Genomic DNA, 24,721 nt, shown 5'->3' on the forward strand with positions numbered 1-24,721 from the left:
CATCTAGACAGAAGATTAACAAGGAAATTCTAGAACTGAACCAAGCTATTGAACAAATGGACTTAATAGATGTTTACAGAGTATTCCACCCCACAAAATCAGAATACACATTCTTTTTGGCTGCACATGGGTCATTCTCCAAAATAGACCACATGTTAGTTCATATGACATGTCTTAACTATTATAGGCTAGGCATGGGAGATACAATGATGTTCAAAACAACAAAAGAAAATAAAAACCAAGATTCCCTAATCTAAACTGAGTTTACATTCTAGTTAAAAATACCAGTGAGACTAGGAAATTTTACATCCTGTTCAGCTTGCATATGAAGTGCCTGAAGCACAATAGGCTCTTGAGGAGTGTTTTTTGAATGAATAAGTGAATAACTAAATGAAAGAAGAGGAAGCAAATTCCTGTTCATGTGGTCTTGGGTAGACCTAAGCCTATATTTCTCTAATCTGATCTAGTGAACCATTCACATGGTTTTGTGCAAGACTGATTTGTCATTCAGGCAGGCATTCTGCCTGGAGATGCCATTTTTATAAGCCTGACCCTTCCCAAAACCACCCAGAATATCAAGAAGTCTGCATAACTTTCATCAATTAAAAGTACAGGCTAAAAATGTATTATACAGACTGCCAAAATTCCTAGAAAAATCTGCTGTCCTTATATTTGGGTATTTGTGTGTGTCGGAAATCACACAGTTGAGAAAGTCTGTGCTAGAAAATCTCCATGAAATTAAAGCTTTGTCTGGTACTGATGAACCCCAAGAAGCACTGGCAGATGCACCCGTATGTCCGGTAACAGTGGATCTCATACTGGTTCTATATCCTCATTTCAGATATTAAAAATAAGAATTTGGGCTGGGGATGCAGCTCAGTGGTAGAGTGCATGCATAGCTAGCATATTTAAGTCTTCAGGTTCAATCCCCAGCAGCACAAAAATAAATAAATAAATAAATAAATAAATAAATAAATAAATAAAATTAAAATATGAATTATAAAATTGTGATCCTCATTCTATACCAATAAAATCAGGCTCTCTGAGGATAGGCTACAGTTACCCATGTTTCTAAAAAACTACCCAAGTGAGGTGATTCTCAAGTTCATACACTGTTGAAAAATACTGCTTAGCAATATTTGGTAGAAATCCATGATGTCTGAAAGGTGGAATTCAAATAGATGTGGAGTGCTCTTTATGTTAAAATTACCCAAACTTAAGGCCACCATTGACTTCAATATGCCACTGGGCTGCGCCATTGTTGTTCAATAATTTATAGTAGGCTTTGGCTATTAATATCTCTATGGATATTCACAATATCTTCCTGTTACCTTGAACTGGTAACATATTAGCGCTTTGTTTCAGCGCTTTGTTTCAGAAACCACACCCAGACCAGTGATACAGTAGCTCTATCATTCTCACCTGCAGCTCAGACTGGTGTCAATGAGCGCTGGTGCAGAGGATAGCGCAGTGGAGGATCATAAATGGAAGGTAAAAGCCACTGAGCAGTAAGGTTCAGCTCTTTGTGAGTAAACCTAAAGTCCAGCCAGTGGTGTGATAATCCTAGAGCCCGGCAGTTCTGTTCATCTGCCTTCATGTTAAGTGACTAGACCCTGTTCCAGTGACCCTGGCAGCACCTGTGGACAGTTCTCTAATACCCTTTGTTAAAGCCCAAAAGGACTACTGGCACACTAATTTACTTCCTTCTTAGCTTCTTGTGATGGTTTATATCTAGATGTCCCCACAAATCCTCACCAGGGTGTGATAATCATCAGTGGATTATTCCACTGATGAGTTTATTGCTAAATATAATGTTGGGGGTAGAGCCTAATCAAAGAAGGGGGGTTATTGGGGGTGTGGCCTGAAAGAGCATACTGTTCCTCCCTGCTCCTAGCTCCTACCTTTACTCTCTTTCTCTCTGCTTCCTGATGGCCATGCCATGAGCAGCTCTCCTCCGGCATGCACCTCTGTCATGCTGTCTTGCCTTGGAGCCAGCCAACTGTGGACTGAAATGTGAGCCAAAATAGCCCTCTTCCTTAAGTTGTGAGTATCAAGTATTGCGTCTCAGCAAGGAAAAAGTGACTAAGACACTTCTTAAAGGCTTATTTTCTTTTGTAAGTTTTGACTTACACGTAGACTTAGAACAAAGCACTAGATCTTTGCCTTAGATCTCTCATTACCCTCTGGTCTTTGATCTGAATTCACTTCCTGGATAATGTCCCTGAAGGAGGTCCTCACTCACCACATCCTTATCCCTCTAGATAATAGGCCCGAAGTATTATTTAATTTATTTCTCCCACAATTCTAGAGGCTAGAAGTCTGAGATCAAAGTGTACTAGGGCTGGTCTCTTCTGAGGTCTCCCTCTTGGCTTAGGGATAGCCATCTTCTACCTGTGTTTTCACCATCGCTTCTCTCTGTATGTTTCCGTGTCCAGATCTCCTTCACTTAGGACAGAAGTTATATTGGAGTAAGGGTCACCCTTTGACCTAATTTTAAATTAATTATCTCTTCAAAGAACCCAACTGCAAATATAGTTACTTTAGCAGGCACTAGGGATTTGGAGTTCAACATATCAATTTTGTGGAGACACAATTCAGCCCATAGCACTGACAAATGTTTTGATTAAGCAATACCTTATATTTGTCTGCTAGGTTTAGTGGGCAACTTTCTGAGCTTAGTTTCTCATTAAGCTTTTACTCTGTTTTATGAGGAATACATTTGATTAGTCTCATCAAGTTTGTTTTACAGATGGGAAACTAAAAATGGACCATTGGTGAATTTAGAACTTAACATTTCTCTTCTATATTAGTACAGTTTTGTCCAGTCCTTGTGTTGCCTCACCAGCCCCAACACAAATTCTGTTTGAAATAAGCTTAGCAGTCATAGCTTGTTCAATAATTTCTTCAGGTTTTTAGACATTTTGAGATACAAGGAGTTAACAAGAATTCAAATTATCTTTTTAAATACAACAGCTGCAGCTAAAGTATATTAATTGGAAACTGATTCTTGCCTGGATCTATCTTACGCTTACAACTAAATGATGTCAAATGAGGCAAAAATAAACTGAAAGTTGTGCTAGCATTTTGCCTTTACTGTGCCAGGTGTCTGGATACCTGGAGGAACAATAAAGGTAGAACTCAGGGGAATTATTAGGAGGGAACAATGCATTAAGTATATGTTGCTAAAACAAATTTTTCTGTTGAGTTAAATATGCTGCATAAATATAAGGAAAGGAGATTGATGATCTTTAATGGCTCCTTCTGGATTTCACTCTCTGAACCTAGTGCCAACCCTCGGTCCCTTTAATTCACTCAGCAGATTATCATTTGTAGCTGAAGGTCTGCATATATACTATACTCACCACCTGCCTATCATCCTGCTGAACTGTTAGGCTGAGCAGAGAAGTATTTGAAAACACTTACTGGATTCTTACATGAAATGTGCTTATAAAATACAACAGCTCTGCAAGTGCTTTGACCTCAGCTTGAGAGACACCTCCTAGATCAAAGCGATGTCCATCAACCTAGCAGGAGGCCTAACTCTGGGCCAGAAATGCACTAAAGGAAAGGCATGAGTGTATGCCTGGTCCCATCCTCCTGACATGAAGAGAAGTTTCCAGCTTTAGACAGAGCCTCAGCAGCAGTTCACACTCCAGAACACCATGGTCAGTCCAGGCAGGAAAGCACTAACTGTATAAAGGAATCTTTTTTGTCAATAAATGAGACAATGTGGTTCCCTGAACAGAGAACTGTAACTTAATTAGCAGAACATTCTTAACCCATGGGTCTTCCAGTTGGCTTAACTGATGTAGTTCATGAAGATGCAAAAACAATGCAACAGCAGTGCCTAACACTAAATTCTTTTCAGGACTTTTTCTGATTCTCCAAGTCTTATTTAAAGCCTTCCCCCGCCACACAAGATCCCCACAAGTCAGCATTCAACAACAACATTTATCAAGGGACTGCTGTGCTTCAGGACTTATTCTAGTGGATGAGGCTACAATACACACCACATCCACACCATCATCTTCTAGAGGGGAGAAACAATAATGAAGTATACCAGGAAACATAGAATGCACTGTCTGTTAAGACACATGAGTCCTGAAGGAAAATGCAGCAAGGTAAGAGGGTAGAGAGAATCATAGTGTGGGAGGTGGAGGGAAAGCTTTTATAGAGAATTGAGAAAGAATATTCCTTGAGAAAGTATGGGGCTTTAGACATGTCTCCACAAATTCTGTGACACTCCTCCCACCTAAAGTAGGGTTTAGGTGACTTTTTCTTGGAGCTAGCTGGGCCATTGTGATGCCTTTAATGAGTAGAATGCAGAGAAAGTGATTACTAAATGGCTTTCACAGCCCAGTTGGAAAAGGCTATTCAAGCTCTACTGGTTTATCTAAGGGTATTTGCTCTAGAAGTTTTTTTACCACTATGCATAAAGCCATTTACCCTGAGTCCACTGTAGAGGACCTGTAGAGATTCAGATTCATCTCTTCAGCTTTGTTCAGCACCCCACTATCTAAATATTCCCATCCCAAGTGACAGACACTTGAGTGAAGAAGCCATCATGTGAGAAATGGAAAAAATGGAAATAAAGTCTTTGTAAATAGGGAAGGGTGGAGGGCATGAAGAGAGGGCTAGGAATGGGGAAAAAATAAGAACCAAGATGCATTATGTAAAGGTACAATTCCCAATGAGAAATGTAATTGTGTTGTATACCTACAATGTACCAATAAAAGAATTAAAAAAAAAAAAAAAAAAAAAAAGAAGCCATCATGGTGACCTGAGCTGAGCTCCAGCCACCATCTGGGTAAGGGTATGTGGGAAACCCTAGAAACTGCTCAACAGAGTCCAGACGCCCTTTAGATTCATGACCAAATGAAATAATTGTTATTGTTTTAAGCTACTGTTTTGGAATTGTTTCTTACCCACAAAAAAATGGGCCAAGCAGGAAGTCAGATTGGATTAGATACCTGAAGGAATTTAGAGAGGAAGCTATGTAAGAGTTTGAAGAAAATATCACAAGCTAAGGGAAACATAAGGGCAAAGCCCCTGGAGTGGCACATTAGAGGTATAGTGAGTATGATGTTAGAACTGAGTGAGCAGAGAAAGCAGTCAAACCTAGAGAAGGAGGCCGGCTGCGGCTCTAGCTTGAAGCCCATGAGGAGGAGTTTAGATTTGATTCTGAGCTTGGTGGAAATTCTTAGAGAGCAGGAATAACACTAAGATTTATGCTTTCCAAGGAATTTTCTGGCTGCTGAAATGTTGCAAAATATCTGTATGCTGATGGAAATAATTACATACAAAGGGAAATTCAGGGAGACAAAAGACAAGTAGCAAACAGGGCAAAACCAAAATTAGGCCAGAGCAGATGGAGATAGTACCCAGGTGGGGTCCTCAAGCTTCTGGGGCACATGTCTCCCTTGGCACCATGGGGTTCACTCGGAGAACTTGGTTAAGTTGTGCCGCCATTTTATTTTTCATGTTCCTCATCAGATTGGAAGCCCAGTGAGGTAATGCCTGTGGTAATGTACACAACATTATCCAGCAGCTCCCACCACAACATCTGGCTCATATTGCAAACTTGATAAATACGTGCTATAGTATATGGATAAATAAACAAGTGGCCATCTTTGGCCAACAGAAGTTGATAAACAAAGAACTTCTAACTTGTACTGAATGTGGAAATGAAAAACTCAGGGAAATACAACCAAACTAAGGGAAAAAATGGATACTTTGGGTATCTTCATTTTGTTTTAGGTCCATCTTTCCTATGAATGTATATTTGAGTATTTTTTCCAGATTGTTAAGATAAATTTAACTAAAATAAATTGAATAATAATTGCTAATGTCTGAGTGTTTAATTTGTGTTAGAAACTTAAATCTATATATTATTATCCACTTAATTCTTACAGCACCCCTGCAAAATATCTCTTACTCTTACTATCACTCTTCAAAGATGAGGACCTGAGCCAGAGAGACAGGGAGGAATTTTGCCCAGGTTATGTGGTAGCAGTGATGGGATTTAAGCAGTTTCTCTTCAGAGCTCACATTCCTAGATGTTCTTGGGTCTTCTGACTCCTGGTATACCATGACTGAAGGACACTTTGCCAAAAGAAGCTACATATAGCCTTTAAAATATTTTTGAAAATGTGCAACCTGACTCAATAGGAGAAAGATGAATTAAAACTCTGCCAACATACCAATTTCCACCTATGTGGTTGACATACACCAAACTAGTTGGCCCCTTGCTCCTGTTGGCAAACCCGGGGGGAAACAAAGTATTCTAATGTTCTACTAGTGAAAGTGCAAAATAATACAAACACCATAGAACCATGGGGGCAACTTTGGCATTGTCAAAAGCAATTACCATTGACAAAGGCAATTATCTTCTGACCCAGTTACATCACTTCTGGGAAGTGAGAAGTAATATAATTTATATCCTCAGGTACATGTATCAACTTACAAAATGATATATAAATAAGGATATCCATCACAGCATTGTTTCTAGTATAAAAGTCTGGAAGTCACTGAAATGTCTGTCCGTAGGAGATGTGTTACCTCTGTTTTTTATACACACAATAGAAAATTAATCAGCTGTGAGGAGAATGAGGAACTGCCTTCAAACTGATTTAGAAAGGTTGCTAGGATATATCATAATGCCAAAAAAAGCAAAGTACACAACAGTAAGTATAATATGATATCTTCTGTAAACAAAGGGATAAAATAAGATAATATATGACTGCTTTAATCTATGTAAAGAGATAATAGAAAGCTACATAAGCAACTAATATATGTCTATCTAAAAAGTACAGTAGGGTGGAATGGGAAATGTCCTAAACAATTTACATAAGATCACAGATCTCATGAAAAGTTATGAGTAGAGAAAGCAAAAGTTTTCAATACACCTTGTTTTTCTTTTTATCTTTGAACCATGTACAAATTTTGTTATTTATGAATTAAGAAGAGACGATAAAGACAGCTAACTGCATGGAACACTTAACACTTGCTGGACACTATTCTGAGCATATTGTGTTTATTATCTCTGTTATTCCTCATGCCAGGTCACACTACTCCATCTATTTCACAGGTGAGAAGCAGATTCAGGGAAGGTAAGGAATTTGCCAGCATAGTAAACTGGGGAGTCAGGAGCCATTCCAGGAGGCCCGTCTCTGGAAGCTCTTATTCTCCTCACACAGTGGATTTTAACATTTTTCATTCTGCCCTGAGAAATGTAACAGATGATGTCTCCCTTGGAACCTATTCTCCTGGGCAAACTTCTCTTCATAAAACAAACAAAAAAAAAACAAAAACAAAACAAACAAACAAAACCCCTAGAGGGTTAGAAGTCCTCAATGGTTCACTGATAATGGTGGCTCTCCATAGTGGGCGCATAAACTGACATGGTGGCAGCTCTGTAGCTGCTGAAGGCTGTAACTCTAGCCCTTTTCCTAAACAAGAAAGGATATCAAAGTAGAAGGTACAGAATTATTATTGCTATAAAAACACCAAGGGAGCACAGGGAATGGGGAAAAAATAAGAACCAAGATATATCATGTATAGGTATAAGCACCCAATGATAAACATAAACATATTGTATACCTAAAATGTACCAATAAAAGAATTTAATCAGAAAAAACCCCCCACACATTTCTTGAGTTTTTTTCATGTGCCAACATCAGATGTTCTAACTACTTTACATGCATCATAATTTAATGTTTACAAAAAATCTTACTAGATAGATGCTATCATCATCACAGTTATGGGTTGAATTATGTACTGTCCCCCAAAAAAGATAATATTGAAGTCCTAATCCCTAATACCTCAGAATGTGATCTTCTTTGGAAAGGGAGTCTTTTCCCAGGTGATCAAGTTAAAATGAAATCATCATAGTGGGACCTAATCTAATATGACTGATGTTTTGATAAAAAGGGAAAAATATTAAAGACCTACACAGAGGGAAAGGTGATGTGAAAATGCCCATGTGGTGACAGAGGTGGAGACTGGAATTGTGCATCTTTAAGACAAGATATGCCAGCGATTGCTGGGCACTGCCAGAAACTAGGAAGGATCCTCCTGGACATAGCTGCAGGGACCATGGCCCTGACCATGCCTTGACCTAGAACTTCTAGTCCTTACAGCATGATGGTGAACCTTCTAGAGCTTTCAGTTATACAAACAACTGCAGCACATATGCCATAGTTTCAACACCACTCCCTTAGAGTGTGAGGCAATGAATGGCTGTTGTTTAAGTCACTTGATTTGTGCTACTTTATTATAGTAGCCCTGGGAAATGAACATGATCAACATTTGACAGTTGAGAAAACTAAAGTCCAGGGAGGCCTAGCTGCTTGCTCTAACCTGCAAGGTTTATAAATAGTGACCTGAGCTGGGGCAGCCTAGCTCCAGAGGAACGCTTTGATGAGATCAGATATATGTTTGTAGAGATCTTCGTAAATTTTATTTCTTGAATTATTTGACTAATTTCATGACTGAAGTCTCTGAACCCTCTGCTTTGACCTCAGCCTCTATCAAAGGGCAGAGTACTATGTGTTCAGAGCGAGGCAACCCCGACATACCATCCAGGGCATGGCTGTGGGAGTGTGTGAGGGCAGGTGAAACTTGGCACTGCAGCTGTGAGGCTAGAAGCCAGCCATGGGACTTCATGGACCTCCCTGGAATGGCTGAGTGTGGCCAAGACCCGGAGGTCACAAATCTGAAAGCAACTGAAGCCTTCCCCACAGCCTCTCACCTTTGATCAGTAGGAGCCACAATCCCGGAATTCAGTGTTTAATTTTTTTTTTTTTAACTTAAGAGAGTCAGGTTAAGTACAAGAGAGCTAACACAACTTTCAGTAGCTGTCTTTCAAGTACAAGTTCCTTTTGTGACCAGATGCTCAGAAAATGAAAATCTTTTCTGAGTGAAATAAAACTGCATATGTAATGTGGGGAGAGGAGATGACAGAATGATCCAGAGCCCATGAAGGTCTGGGCAGCACCTCTGTGAACTCCTTCCTGGGAGATGCAGCCCCATGAACAACCCATTTTGGCCAGTGGAGCCCAGGCTGAAAGGCAGCCCTCACTATAGAGGCAGCCAGGGTGGGCTTGAAATAGACATCAGAATCCAAAACAGAGTTTGGGTAAACCAAGAGTCAGTGACCAGAGGGGACCCAGTCACAGTGCATCTGGGTGGAAGAACATTGTTTGCGCTAGTGTTTCCCCTTTGCTGGACCACTCAAGTCAGGAATATTTCCATACTGTCATCATTTCCTATCATACAGAGTTGGGTCACTCAGTGACTTCTGGATGGAGGGAAGGATGCCCAGTGGGGCCCTAAGCTCCAGCATTCCTAGGTACCATACACATGTTCAGGACACATTTACTTTCCAGTTGGTTACTTCCTAGCTGGGCTTAAAGTGGTGCTCTCCTCCATTACGTTGATATTACAAAATGCCCAATGTGGGCAATGTATAAAGGATTCACTTCACCCAAGATTCTGGTGGCTGCAAAGTTTAGATCGCATGGAGAGGCCATCTTGGCTGCGTCACACTTGGCCTCAAAAGAGAAGAAATGGCTGCATGAAGAAAAAGCATGTGTGTGACCAAGAAAGCCACAGGCTGGGGAAGGAGCAGCCTCACTCTTTGTTTTTACAGCATACTTCAGGAGCCGATCCACTTCTACCAGACTTGACCTACTCCAGAGAGACAGCATAAACCCATTCATGAGTGAGGGTGGGGTCTCCCGAAACCTAATTTCTTAGCACTGGGCTCCATCTCTTAAAGTTTCTGTCACCTCAACAGCCACCATGGGGACCATGCTTCAAGCACACAATAGAAACCATATGCAAGCCATAGCACATGGGCTTTGTAATCCATGTAGGATCAGAGGAAGAGGACAAAGCCAAGAACAGCCATTGGGCCTATACCATGGTGCTTCTGCAATGATAGCAAAAGGATCCTGAATCCCAGGGCATCATCTGGGACACAATATGGGATGTCAAAGAGGAGAAACAGAGCAATTAGCCTTTGCCTAATGTGGCGGCAAAAGGTCAGTGTAGCCAATAATAGTTAGACATTGAGACAAAAAGAAGAGATTAATTACATAAATTTTAAACTTTTTGAAAGCTAGGCACTGATAAATCCAGGCTTATCATATATGGGTGACAACCAGTGGTGTAATTTCAAGTGTTTAAAAATAATATCTTGGCCTGAACATTTGAGTGCTTGTTTAAAGAAATTTCCAGAAATAGCAGTAGGTTTCCAAGAAAACTTGCAAAGATCACTATATGTTTTCTCTTGTCTCTTTTGAAAGTTTAAACTATGGGGTTGTGCATAATCACTGCTGGGCTTAACATTTTTGTCTACTTGCTGTTTAGAATTAAATTTTGAAACACCGCATCCCACCATAAAATTCCAGAGACAAATAGGAACCCATCACTCACCTAAGAGTGGACCCTAAGATGAAGCCACTTATTTCTAAAATGCAGATCATGCAGGCAAAGCTCCTGCGAGGGGACATGCTGCCTTGTTGGGCAGCTTCTCTGGGGTGGCCTGTCAGGTCCTGTACATTGATTTCCAAAGGGCCAGAGGACAGGAAGCTATTACTGTTTGTCTATGCTTGGGGATTTTTGTCAATTTACAACCAGAGGGAGTCATTGGGTAATTCTCAGCCTGCTGTTTTCCCATATTGATAAGTACATTTGGACAATGATCTTGCATGCTAAAGTGGCTGAGGTTAGCATCAGTGCTGTGTAAAAACTAAATAACAACACCCTTCCTTGCTCTAGCAGTTCTCACCTTGAGAAACTCTGGATGAGGGTATGTATAATTTTGGGAAAAGGCTCATAGATGATTCTCATAGAGACATAAACTCAAAATAAGCAAAAGAATGACATTTAATGGAAAAGAAGGTACAGACATGAATGTTCAAACTCCTCCCCAGTCTGAAAGTGAGCTATGTGGGCAAAGCAAAGTGCAAAATGAATTTACAAACTTCTTTTTTTTTTTATAGGCACAGTGAATCTTTGTGAAGAATGAAATATAACCTCAGAACATTAATAATATCCTCCAAAGGACATGGCCTCTCTCTCAGAATTGCACATGTCAGGAAGACAGACTCTGAGATGGAAAAAGTTTCCTCTGCCCATGAAACGTGTTTGCCTCCTGTCTTCGTGTTCTCAGGGACTTGTGGACAGGGTGAGCCAGTCTGGAAGTGCCAAAGAATGTGGACTTTGCAACTACTCTGAAAACACAGGTTGCACAATTCAGTGACTGGGACATTTGGAGACATCCTGATGTCTGCCTACACCCACACTAGGCTGATTTAATTATCCCGAGATGGGCTCTCACTTTCATTTTTTTTTTAAAGTTTCCCAACTTATTCTAATATGTGGCCAGCCTTGAGACTGAGAATGAATACCTTGAAAAAGAAGATCAGGTGGAGTTCTGTAGGCAACTGATCACTGGATTTTAAAAATATGGTCTGAGTTTTGAAGGGGACTCCATTTACTAGTTAAAGTAAAAATGACAAATATGTAATGAAGTATTTATTAATTAGAAACTAGCATTAACACATATAAAGATAAAACAAGGGATGGGGTTGAGGGATGACAGAATATATAGCTAGTTTTTCCAGGGCCGCCTCGTCTTTGCCCTTCATGGTTCTACCTGGAGTAAAAGGTATTTACTCTTTCTTGCTCTTGTGTTTTTCAGGGACAGAGGTCTCTAACAGGACTAATTTCTCCCATTCCTTAGTCTGCTGTAGAAACATTTAATATGGTCATCTTGTTGGCCGTGTAGAATTGCCAAGTGATAAGAGCATTCTAGGAGGCATCCCCACACTTGTAACGAGGTCAGTGAATGACTCAATACCCATGGGACACTTCCCATGAATCTTAGCAAATGGCAGATGGGCTGCATCTGGAATCAGTGAGAAGCTGTCAGCTGTGACCAGCAGTGCCAAGGTCTGTCATGTGGTCTCTTTGGACCTCACTTGAATACTATGTACCCAAGGACTTGAAAGCAGTCAGCATGGGAGGATGTTTTATGCCAATCAGGACTGATGTTAATCGCCAGCATTTGTAATAATTAGTCTCCATAAATAAATAAGTAGGTGTGACTAGAGATTGAAAACTCACCTCTCCCAATGAAGGCAGAAGGTAGAAGGAGGGAGAATTTCTTGGCTAATTGGTTTGAACAGGGGGCTCTTCTGAATTGCTCAATTGAATTTATTTTATCACCACAGTTCACACTAAATGTAATATAACAAAGTAATAGGAGTGATAAAGTATAGTAACAATACACTAATTGTGGAAGTGGTGGCAGATCTACGGCACGTGTTCAGCTGTCTAGCTGTTTGTATCATAGAAAGCTCTAAAAGGTTTGTCATCACTGACATAGTGTATATTAATGATATATACTATATAATGCATAAAATAGAAAAATATGGCTATAATATGGTATATATACTATAATATGGCTTTCGTTTTTATAGTGCTTTTAATGCTTCCTTGCCTTAATGTCTATGATGTATCTGACATGTTTTGAAATGAGACTTATGTTTCTGTGTATAGCTAGGAGAAGCAGAACATCATGATGAATTAGAGATGTGGAAATAACAACTTTTAAAATTTGTGTAACATATAACCTCCAAAGATAAAAATGGATAAGTGTTTGTGAAATTGTATAAAACTCCTTTATTAGTAAGCTCACAGATTCCCTCAGTATCCAGGGATCTCAAGTGGGAAGCCTCTGTCCCATTCCATAGCTATTTCCTACTGAATCCCAAAGACCCATAGGTCTCGTAATACTACAGGAAAGCTTTTTGGCTCTCATTTGCACCATATTTACTTGGCAGAGATAATTGGAATTGTGGCTAAGGAGAACTTGGGGATCAGCATCAATTTCAGGTTTTGGTGTGTCCTGTGTACCACTATGTCCCTAGCATTTAGCATTGTGTCTAGCGCATTCGAGAATTACATGCATTAATAGATGAATGGATGAATACAGTCGGGAAAAAGATATCTGGGGAGGGGAAGTGACATCCCAAGGACAAATAATTGGGCAGGGGAAGCAGCAGAGCCCAGCTCTCCTCACTGCTGTCTCTGGGTCATTTCTACCATAACAGTACAATAAAGGAGAGAAGGGTGAATTCCTCTATCCGGAAGTTTAGATGTAAGGCTGGTAGCCCTTTAAAGTAATAAGGATTCCTGTCACTCAGATCTGTTTGGAATCACATGCAACTACAACACAGGGCTCACTTGACAGCATAGAATCCCGTTTTTTATAAATTCACAATATTTGCCTATGTCATGCCTAGCTTTCTTTTCACCAACACTCTTCCCCCCATTAAGTCCCAGGTATAAAATACAGTTACATTCATCATTGGGATCTTGTACCTTTACATGAGTATCTTGGTTCTTATTTTTTCCCCTTCTCCTGCCCTCCCTTCACCCCTTCCGTCCTTCCCTATTTGTAAAGACTTTGTTTCCATTTTTTTTCCTTTTCTCATATTTTTTCTTTTCACTTCTTTCCTTTCCCCTACCCCTCCCACTTCCCCTGCTCCTTTAGACCTTTTCTTCCTGTTACACAATATCAATTATACATTTTTTAAATTACAATATCGAGATCTAGGAAACATTACCACAGATTTTACAGAATTTAAAAGGATATAGAAAGCATATTTCAAAAATCTTTTTTGAAATAAATTTGACAACTTCTAAGAAGTACTTTGGAAGACAAATTAATGAAACTAACTCTGGAGGAAATATAAAATTTGAATAGCACCTATTAAAGAAAGTATATTCCTAGCTTGAAAACCTACCTATATGACAACAGCAGGTTCATATACATTTTAACTGATAAATTATATCAAACATTTAAGGTATAAAAAAAGGGAACACTTCTCCCCTCATTTTAGGAAATCAACATTGTGCTAATCCTAAAACTGGATAAAGATAATAGAAGAAAAAAGTATGAACACAGAAATTTTTTTGACAAAGCAAACTATTAGAAGTCAGATCTGACAGGATGTAGAAAGTGGTTTTATTATAGGGATGGCAGTGTTGGTTCAGTACTGGAAGATCCACCCCCAAAAGTCATCATTTTAACAGAGGAAAAGAAAAAGCCATATGGTCCTGTCAGTAGTTGGAGAAAAAGTATTGGACTAAATTCCACAGCTGTTCATGGTAAAAGCTATTTGGAGACTAGAAGTAGAACAGAACCTTCTCAACAGATTAAAGCCATGTACTCCATACTTCCAGGGAAAATGCCCTATATGAAAGGATAAGATACAATGCTTTCTCCTCAAGGTGGGGAACAAGGGCAGATATGCCTAGTCTTCATCTGTCCGTTAAACTTTGAAATCTAGGCCTAAACCAAAATAGTCTGGCCATAAAATGACACAATTAGGATAGGATTGGCAAGGTAGAAGCAAAATCTTTATATGTAGATGAAATGATCATCTACAGAGAAAATACTAAGAAATCTCGTATTTGAATTTAGCAGGATTAGAAAACAAAAGGTATATATAAAAATTCAGGTCTGTGTATACTTGCTGTAAGTGAAAAATTGGATATTGAAATTTAAAAGTTATGTAGGAGTACAAAGGACCTAGAAAAGTAAAAAGAAAAAAAAAGTGTTGGAAGACGTTTAGTACCTAATTTTAAGACTTCCTCTAAAGCTACAGTAATCAAGGCAGTGTTGGTCACCAACACTCTTGACTGCTTTTGTATCTCCCCTCCCACTCAAACTCCAACCTTTCCTGAGTTGTTTCAGCACTCTCATGGGAACCACATTCCCCTCCTCTTTTTTCCCCCACTATTTTTTATTTCATCAATTCTATCAATAGTTATCCTAATTTATTCAAGCCACTGCCTTACTCGGTGTCATGGAAACACCCAGAATAGTTTTAGTTTTGAACATATCAATACCCTACTTTGACCACAATTTCCAATTCATCCCTTCATCTCTTTGTCACATGTCCAATGTTCTCTTTCCTTCACTTTATTGAGATGTCCAGCTCCTTGAATTCTCCAGTTGTCTTCCTTTCAGGTTCTATCTGCATTCCCTGCCCACCAATGAAGTGCTCTCACTAGCTCGGCTCATCACACCTCTTCCATCCCTTGTGCCAATATCTATAGAACCTCAACCTGGGGTCAACCTTACCAATTTGACTTTCCACTGCTTTGCCTCAGTCCAGATGGGTATTCATGTGTATATATCTGTCTCTGGTCCCTGCTCAGACCTATTTCTCCATTTCTCTCAGTATCTCCTTTGGCTTCCTGTGGGCCCCTTCCCTGTCAACTTCCCTGCATCTCCATAAAATCTTAGAGGAAGCTGTGCTCACTTCGGCAGCACATATACCAAAATCTTAGAGGAAGCATGCTTTTATTTAGGAAAACCTGATGCTCTATACTCTTTTTATCTTTCCAGGATACTGCTATATTAGTTCTAACCCCTGTATCCTCAATATTTCCATTTTAACCAGTTTTTCCTCTTCAACTTGTGAACATTTTCAAGTCTCTTTTATTTAAAGTAAGTCTACTTACTCTTTTTTCTTCTTACTACTACATCATTGGCCCAACTTTTGCCATATGTACCAACTTTCTCACTGATTTCAGTCTGCTTTTTTGCCTTTCTTACTCTATTATAGACTTCCGTGTTCTGCATTTCATAGACACTTCCTGGTCCTGATTTTTCATCTTAGAAGCATTGACCCTAATATCCATTCTCTATACTTAAAAGCTGTGGCTCCCTCAACTTTGGCAAACCAGCATTTCATTCTTGATCTGCTAGCTCCTCTTCCCTATGCGTCACACAAATGCTGCTTTTCCTCAGGGGTCTGTTCTCTGCTGTCTAGTTTTCAGTCTATCCCTTCTTTCTGAATCCATTCCTAAAATTAAGTCAAACTTCAGATGCAGAGATATCAGAGAGTAAATTGAGTTTCATTTACCAGAATTTCATGGGTTCTCATTTTCCAAATATAGATTCTTAAAAGTGTCAATTTAAAACATGTATAAACACACACACACAGTTTATATGTTGCTTTCAAGCTTAATAGCCTCTAATAAATTTCTAGATGTATTTGGAGATTTGTCCATAGTAAGTTCAATTAATTTCCCATATCTAAAATCAAACACAAATAGTTTCCTGTCTGTGTCAAAGAAGCTCTTCTTGTAGTCTATATTTTGGTTAATGAACAACTAGTTACCCTGTCTGTCTGGTTACCAATCCCAGAGGTCATTTTTGCTTTTATTCCATTAATTTTTGACAGCACACAAAAGTACTCAGTAGGCTTATAACATATGGTTATCCCATAGTTGCTTCATGATTAATTGATTTCACTGCAATTCAAGTATAGTTTGCTTCTGGAACTTGGAACTTTTGAAGGAAAGACACAAGTATTTGAATATAAAATTATATTCAAATTTACAAAACTGTCAACAACATGTAAACCCAACTAAATATAATAGGGGATGATGTTTTGAAAGTCTCAAACTGTCTCAAATTTTCTTTTTGGGATTTTTGTGTTCTTGATGCTTTGCAACTTCAAAACTCATCCTCAAAGCTCAGTGATCAGGGAAGGAGATGGTGAAATAAAGAAGCAATTGATCCTCTGTGACTACCAAAGCAGTGAGGGCAACTCAGATTAGGATGCAGAGAATGTGAAAAGACTATTCAGAAAAACTGAGGAGCAGAGAGAGTAAGTTTTAAGCAACATTTTGGGGCCAAAGTCTAGAATGAGGTCCTTATGCTCACTGTATGTGTGTTGTCGTCCAAAGAGCCTCTTCCATCCTTGTCAAGGGCAGTGCTAATCTTCTCTCCTTTCATAAAGCCTGCATCAGCACATTAAGAAGGTTGAGGGTAGGCTATGGGTATGCCTCAGTGGTAGAGCATTTGTCTAGCACGTGGGAGGCTCTCGGTTCTATCCCAGCACTGGAAAAAATACTAGAAGTAAAGACATTTTTCTCTTCTTGCAATCTGGGGCCCTGGGAGAATAACTTTTAGACTTTCTCAATATGGAAAAAATCAAGTTAGAAGAAATGTATCTGTGCCATGTGGTTGAGCAGAGAAGGAAACAATGGGTTGGGCTTAGGTTTCTTTGGCTAAGAAGAAATTAACAAGAAGTTTCCCTTTTGCTGTGCATAGTGGCTCATGTCTGTAATTCCAGCATTCTGGGTAGTTGAGGCAACAGGACTGCAAGTTCAAGCCCAGCTTGGGAGACTTAGTGAAATCGTATCTCAAAATAAAAACTAAAAGTGTGCTGGGGAATATAGCTCAGTGTGAAGGCTCTGGGTTCAGTCATCAGTGAAGAAAGAGGAGGAGGAGGAGCTGGAGGAGGAAAAAAAGAGGGAGAAGAAGAGGAAGAAGGAGGAGGAAGAGGAGAAGAGGAAGAAGGAGGAGGGAAAGGAAGGAGAAGGGGAGGAAGAGGGTGAAGGAAGAAGAGAAAAAAGGAGGAGGAAGATTACAGGGAGGAGGGGAGGGAGAAGGAAGAGGAAATGGAAGAGATGGAGGAGTAGGAAGAAGAGGAAGAAAAAATTGTTCATTGTTCCCCTTTCCCTTGAGGAAGGTTGGGGCAGGAACCTGGAGGGTTCACCGGAAGGTTTGCTATGGCAGGACAACAAGGCTCCAGAGCTGAAAGCAACAACGGAAAGGCACTTACAGTCAAAGCTCAGAGACCACAATGTTAGTGGGGGCCAGGAAGGGGTGTGAGGAAGCAGGGAGGACCACCAGGCTTTCCCCAGCTATGTAGACAGGACCCCAAGATCTCCAGGCAAAAGCTCAGCTACAGAAACCCACAAGTAGAGAGCACAAATGAGGCACAAGGCGTAGAGCCTGGAAGAAGCAGAACACGGTATAAGGACCCTACTGAGGATCCCTTCTCCACATCTTTCTCCCTATACACCATGGAATTAAGCCTTTTGGAGAAGAGTGGGAGGAAGGGGAAAGTTTTTAAACACCGGGAGTCCTAATTACTGGATTGTGATTACAGGACCTGACCAAATGTTGGTACTCATATCCCACAGAGTAAAGATTTGTAGAGTAGTTCTGATAAAGAAAGAAAGAAAGAAAGGAAGGAAGAGAGAGAGAGAAAGAAAGAAAGAAAGAAAGAAAGAAAGAAAGAAAGAAAGAAAGAAAAGAAAAACAATATAGACATTTCTCCCCTTGACCAGAGTACAGTGTAAGCAAATTTTTGACCCCATTTCAGAAGTTTGTCTGTCTTTTCCAGACACATTCTGCTAATCCTTCTCTCCAAGTGTGGCCAGCCAATAATTACAGGTGAGTTAAGGCAGGAACTTAATCCTGTTTCTGGACCTGCATCAGCTCCTCCATTTGTTGTTTTCATTGCTGGCTTGTGCTTTTCCCTATCCTGGGGCTTGGTGCTTATCACGGGCAGGTCGTAAAAATCTCTCCTGCTCTGTGCTTGCCTGGTTACTTTGCAGCCTCTAAAGTGCAAGAGTTTGTGTTGGTCAAATTAACAGACAAAGAAATCATCACCACCATAGGTTTTCTGAACTTTGAAAAACTTAGGAAGAGAGAATTTTAAAAGCACTGTGCAAGATGTACTATGTTTTCTTCAATGCATAGTTTTGATCCTGTTCTTTAAGGAAGACATTGCAATATTTTAGAGTTTGAAGCAACTATACACCAGTATTACTATTCTAAAATGTGTGTGTGTGTGTGATCTTCTTCAATGACTGTATGGGATGGTGAATCTTGATTGTCAACTTGATTGGAATGAAAAGCACCTGGGAAGTTAGTAAAACACGCTTCTGTGGGGGTGATTCTGGAGACAGTTTGCATGCAGGACAAGTATACTGAGGGTGGAGATCCACACTCTAAATGTGGACAGCATTGTACAATAGACTGGGGGCCCAGATGCAGCAAAAGCAGAAGAGCCAAGTATAGTAGTCTGTAATCCCAGCACTCTGGGAGGCTGAAGCAGAAGGTTGCAAGTTCAACCCCAGCCTGAATAATTTAGTGAGACTCTATCTTGAAATAAAACATTAAAAAAGAGCTAGGGATGTAGCTCAGTGAGAAGGCCCTGGGTTCAATCTCCAGTACAAAAAAAAAAGTAGGCTAAAGAAAGAAGCCAGAACATTGTCTCTCTCCTTCTTTCTCTGCCCCCCTCCTTCCCTCCCTCTCCCTCTTGCCCTCCCATATGTATCTATTTCCTGGCTGCCCTGAGGTGAGCAGCTTTCTTCTACCACACCCTCCTGCTGTGATGGTTTTGCCTTATACCCAGCCTGCCATGGACTGAAATCTCTGAAGTCATGAGACAAAATAAAACTTTCCCTTCTTTAAACTGTTTTTCTCAAATTGTTTTGTTACAGTGACAAAAAATTGGCAAATGCATTGTGTAACCCAGACCTTGCCTGACCATGAGCAGATGCAAGATAATTTCCAGTTTATAATGTAGAAAAAATTGAGAGAACATTTCTCACAGCCTATCTTCTACCATAAGCAGCAGAATCTTATATTAAAAACACTTAACTATGCTGATGGGAAATACCTGATTTAGCATGGACTGAGTATGAGGTTAAATTGATGTGTAAATATTTATAATACTTGGTAGAAAAATCAAACTTTGAAGTGATAATTCACTCTGAAATTGTGCTTTGGAGAGGTAAAGTAGGGGTCAACTTGCCCAAATAAAAATGGCCAAAAATAGGTTTTCATCCATTTTTGTGATAAACATATTGGTTGTAGGAAGTGTAAAGGAAATACTTGTGAAGAGAATAAACTTCTTATTGGTTATAAGCTCTCCTAGCATACAGGTAAGGGTGTCCATTTTTGCAGGCCCTGGAGCATTTCTGTGGTTAACCAGGTCACACACAAGGGCATGGCCTCTCCTTGAGACTTCATTTCTGCCTTTTTCTAACTGTGTGACCTTGGACAGTTATTGAAGCTCTTTTTGCCATTCTATGAATTGGGGGTCATATAGCAGCCACCTCAGAGATTTGAGAAGAAAATTAAATTGTGTATTGAAACACAATCATGACAGTATCTGGTTACAGTAAATGCTAAGTAGTTGTTTGCTATTCTTATTCATTAACTTCTATGGACTATCTTTAAATCCAAACGGTTGTGCTGTGCTGGCCATGAGGTAAAGTGAACTGCTAAGCACTCAAGCAAATGAGAAGCTCAGGAGTTGTATGGTTCTCCTCCTGATATTCTTACCACTGAAGTAGCACATTTCTTTGAGTTTAAATAAGGCTAACATTAAAGCCTCTCATGCAGTGACTTTGCTTCCCAGGCTCCCTTCCGATTTTTATTATTTTTGGTCATTTTCTTGATACCAAAACACAGAAACCAGTGCCGTGCATTCTGCAGTTCCTACCTTCTAGCCAAGGTGCCCTACAATTGGCTTTGAGCACCTTAGGTGCTCCTGTGTACTGCCCTGAGGGTGCTATGGGGCCGAAGAAAGCTGTGATCTGTGTTTAGAGGCTTCTGACTTGGGGTGAAATAACCAGCCGGGGAGGTGCTCCGTGGCTGGCTCTGGACTTGCTCTTGCCCTTTGATGTTCTCAATACTTTTATGTATGGACTTCTGTTTGGGAAGAAAGGTCTAATGGGAAAATGGAGCATGTCCAGGAATACAGGAAATAGGCACAATGTACCCCTCTTCTGTACTACTGCTGCCCGGGAGCACAGAATCAGGAGGGACCCCACCATGTATGTCAGCTCAGAGACTCAGAGTGAAAGTGAGTGCAAGCGGGTTATGTTCCTGGCTGAGTAGAGAGACGGGTAGGAGGTGGCTGGGAGTAAACCCTGACAGTGTGAGAGGCCACTCTGGAACCGAAACTCACTTCCAACACAGGAAGAAATGCACAAAACACCATCTATTTCTTTCTAGTGTTACTTCCTTGCTTTGGCCATCCAGTCACGCTGAAAATAATGACGTAGAAGGAAAGGAAAAGACAGGGCAGATCATGGTCCCTTTTTATTTTTCCAGTCCTTCTTACTTATCAGTAAGCTAAAGGTAGGGAGTATTGGTAGAATGTATAAGTATTGAGAAGTGAAATAGAACCTCGGCTTTGCTGTGCCCACCTGGAATTCTGGGCAGCTGAAGCAGGAGGATCACAAGTTCAGTCTGGGCAGCTTAGTGAGAAGTTGTCTCAAAATTTAAAACTAAAAATAAAAAGGGTTGGGAATGTTGCTCAGTGTGAAGGCCCTGGGTTCAGTCACCAGTACAGAAGGAAGAGGAGACTGGGAGGGGGAATGAAGGGGGATGGAGCAGTAAGAAAAAAGAGAAGAAGGAAGGAGGGAAGAAGAGAGAAATGAAAGCAATTGAGTTGGTTTTGTGTAGTTTCTACTGTTCAGGTAAGAATGGAATTTGTATTTTAAAATACGCATATACAGGTTATGAAATACCAGTTGTATCATTTTCACAATTTTATATATGACCTAAAAATCAATTGAAAAATGTGTACTAATAATTTAAGATTTTACTTTACTTAGAGCAACATTAAGCAGGGCATGGTGGTGTATGCCTATAATCCCAGCATTCTGGAGGCTGAGGTAGATAGTTGTGAGTTTAAGGCCAGTCTGAACTGCATAGTGAGATCATGTCTTCAAGAAAGAAAAACACACAATACTAAATAGAAAATAAAGTATATTACGACAAGTCAAGGGAGAGATTGCAGAAAGTAAAAATCTCAATATTTCAGTGCTTTTAATGGCATTTTCTTCTGCTTTGGGAAAAATTGACGCATGCTGTATTTTTATTTTGCCCTGATCTCCATGAATTTTGTGACCTACACCACCTCCACCTTTATGTTCACTGTTGGAAGTAGATAAAGCTAAAAGCTTGATTACTCAGCCTCCATTGCATCAAGGAGTGGCCATGTGTCCAAATTTCTGGCCAAAATGGCATAGCTGAAGTCTACTAGGAGTCACTGGGGAAAACTGAAGTACCTACAGCAGGAAGCAGCCGTGGATTGTGCTTCCTTTCCCCTTTTTGCCTACATTTAGCATGCATCATTCTGCAGGTATGTAGCCATTTTGTGGCCATTGGACAATAAATATGAGAATAGAAAGTCACAGCTGTAGAGGGCAAAGCTACATAAGAGATAGGCCTTGGTGGGGTGCTAAGCAAACACTAGTAGTCACCGACCCAGGCATTTTTGTGAAAAGAGTAAATCCCTACTGTGACCGACTACCTGCTTGTCTCTCCCCCAGAATTAAACATTGCAACCTTAGAAGGTGGGGGCTTTGTGTGGTAATGAGGTTTAGATGTGGCCCTAAAAGTAGTGCCCTCATATTGGTATTAATGTCTTTGTAAGCAGAGAATGGGACACTTAGTCTCTTCCCCAGAAGGCTGACTGAAGAGCATAAAAGGAATATTCAAAAGACACCTGATCCAGGCAGGCCTTGGTCTTGGATTCTGCAGCCTTCAGAACTGTGAGAAATGTTTGTTAAGCCATGCACACTATGGTATTCATGTTAGAGCAGCTCTAAGATATCTTCTAGTTATAGCTACTGTGAGCCCTCCTGTTACTGTTCTCTCTGTTCCTAATGGAGACATGGGATAAGAACTCTCCAGGGTCTTTTATCAAAGGAAGACAGCCCCTGCAGCTTCCAGCCCTATCATTTCCCACCATCAAGGTCCTAAACCAATCTCTCTGGCCAGGGAAGGAAAAGGAGGCAAGTGTCATGTCAGTCTTTCCATTCTCCTCCTTCTCTGTTTGCTTCTGTGTCCAATACTCTCATCTCAGCTGACCCCAAATTCTATGATGATCAATTAGTTGATGAGTAAGTAGGCACTTTGAGGAGATACATTCCAAAAATGCCTGTAATGTCTGTGACTCAGCTCTGGCCCAGTTGAGTTATTCTCTAACTTTTGGAACTGCATTTCTCTCTCTCTCTCCCTCTCTCTCTCTCTCTCCTCTTAAATAATAATTGAAGTCAACTAAATGAAGAGAGAATTGATAGAAAATTGCACAACCAACATCATGAGAAAAAGAATCATGAAGACTTTTAGTTTGGGTTTTTTTCTCTTTTAATATAATAATTTTCTTTGGTCACTGAGCAGCCCACACTGTGGTCTCCTTGGAAACAAGCCCTTGTATGATTTTAGTGCAAGTAGAGGTTTAGTAATTAAGTGCATAATTCCAGCAAAGCAAGGGCAAATGAGGGACTGGGTCACTCATTAGGTGAGATGACAAATGGCTGGCTGAGGTCCATCATCAGCATTGCAGTAATTAGGACATGTTAACAGAGTTGTTGCTCGTACATAGCTTTGTTCCTGTCCTTGTTTGGTGGATCAACTTAGAAGGTGAATTTTAGTTATTTTTAGGAGAAGGGAATTAGTTAAAAACACATAATTTCCCAGCAAGAATTAGGTGATTTATTATCTAGCAATCTCTTCAAACAGTAATTGCTTAAATATTTACCAGGAACTTTCGGGGCAGTTCCCATCTGTCACTGACTTTGTACTGAAACTATTCCAAGCATGTGGGTCGGTGTCCTCACTCATCAGGTAATTCAGGGGTCAAGCAAACTCCTGAGTTAGCTGCATGCACTGCTTTTTCCCCTCCTTGCTTCAGCACAGGAAGGACACACAGACACTGCCTAGCTCTCTAAACACCATGGTTAACACTTTGATGGAGGAGTCTGACATCACCAGTTTAAAAGAATCTCTACTACTACACAATTTTACAAAAAAACCAACGAGAAACTCTCCCTTAGCTGGAGCCTATCACAGCTGCTCTGAAGCTTGAGTGCCAAAGTAACATGGGGTTGTTATGGTCTGAACGGAACAAAGTAAATGGTCCAGTGCATCATAAATGTAAGACTATCTCCAGAAAATCAATACTTCTTCCCTTTGTATTGCTTTGTGTGAGAAATTTGGGAGCATCCTGGCTGTAAAGTTCAGGTTATAGCTTAGATAGATAGTACTTAATGTCTACATGAAACCCTCTTTTTAGCTTAATGGGGTTCCCACACTGTGCTGAACTTCCAGCAGAGGTATGAATACCATCACTATTGAGTGCAGAGCTGATTCAACTTTACTAAGCACCTCCCTCTGCCTCTCTCCCCCCTACTGCACTGTACAAAGATGAATGTTACAATGACCATAGTGAGTTAAGCTTGGCAAGGCACTGAAGATTAAGCCACAAGGAATCAGCACACAGGCTTATTAATAAGTTAGGCATACTGCAGAGCACTTTGGTAAACCAATTTGTGCAGCATGTTCTTATCAGTAGCCTTTCCATCTCATCTGCAACTTTGTTTCCAGTTCTTCTGGTAGCTGCTTTTGTGCAGTATCTGTTTCACTATACTGCACCTCACTGCTGCAGAAAAAGATCAACTGTCTTAGTTAAGGTGAAAAAGAAGACAGCAATGTCAGGAAACCCATGACTGTATGTACCAAAAGATGGCTTTTTCACAGGTGTGTCACTCCTTAGAGAAAGTTTTCCACACCAAGACTTCCAAATCCTAGCAAGGCCTGCCTTGGGATTCTCTTCCTCATAGTTCCAAGGGGTTTGCGGTTGCTACTGTTTGCTTTTTCAGTGTTAGGAATCAAATTCAAGGCCTTGCACATGCTAGGGACATTCTCTATCACTGAGCTACACCCCCAACCAATTCTCAGTCTCCTTGAAATGAATGACAGGCTGGAACTCTTCAACCAGGTCAGTTTCTAGGAGTGTCTAACACTAAAAACACCTGCCACTGACCTGACCACCTCACACTGCAGCTCTCTCGAGTGGCCGGTACCAGTAGC

At 40.3% G+C, this 24,721-nt stretch overlaps 1 protein-coding gene and 1 pseudogene across 1 annotated transcript in view; both read right to left on the reverse strand.

The window, feature by feature from the left end:
• C9 (complement C9) overlaps positions 1-10,594 on the reverse strand; it is an 88,035-nt gene extending 77,441 nt beyond the window's left edge. The window contains exon 1 of the mRNA XM_004848587.3: positions 10,438-10,594. Within this exon, the coding sequence (XP_004848644.1) occupies positions 10,438-10,514 (77 nt within the window). The 5' untranslated portion in view covers positions 10,515-10,594. The remainder of the gene's footprint in view (positions 1-10,437) is intronic.
• Positions 10,595-16,723: 6,129 nt separating this feature from the next.
• Positions 16,724-16,832, reverse strand: LOC147824520 (U6atac minor spliceosomal RNA; annotated as a pseudogene).
• Between the last annotated feature and the right edge of the window lie 7,889 nt (positions 16,833-24,721).

The sequence above is a fragment of the Heterocephalus glaber genome, unplaced genomic scaffold (assembly GCF_053883595.1).
Source record: "Heterocephalus glaber isolate CG9 unplaced genomic scaffold, H.glaber_assembly_v1.0 deba00001538, whole genome shotgun sequence".
Taxonomy (NCBI): Eukaryota; Metazoa; Chordata; class Mammalia; order Rodentia; family Bathyergidae; genus Heterocephalus; species Heterocephalus glaber.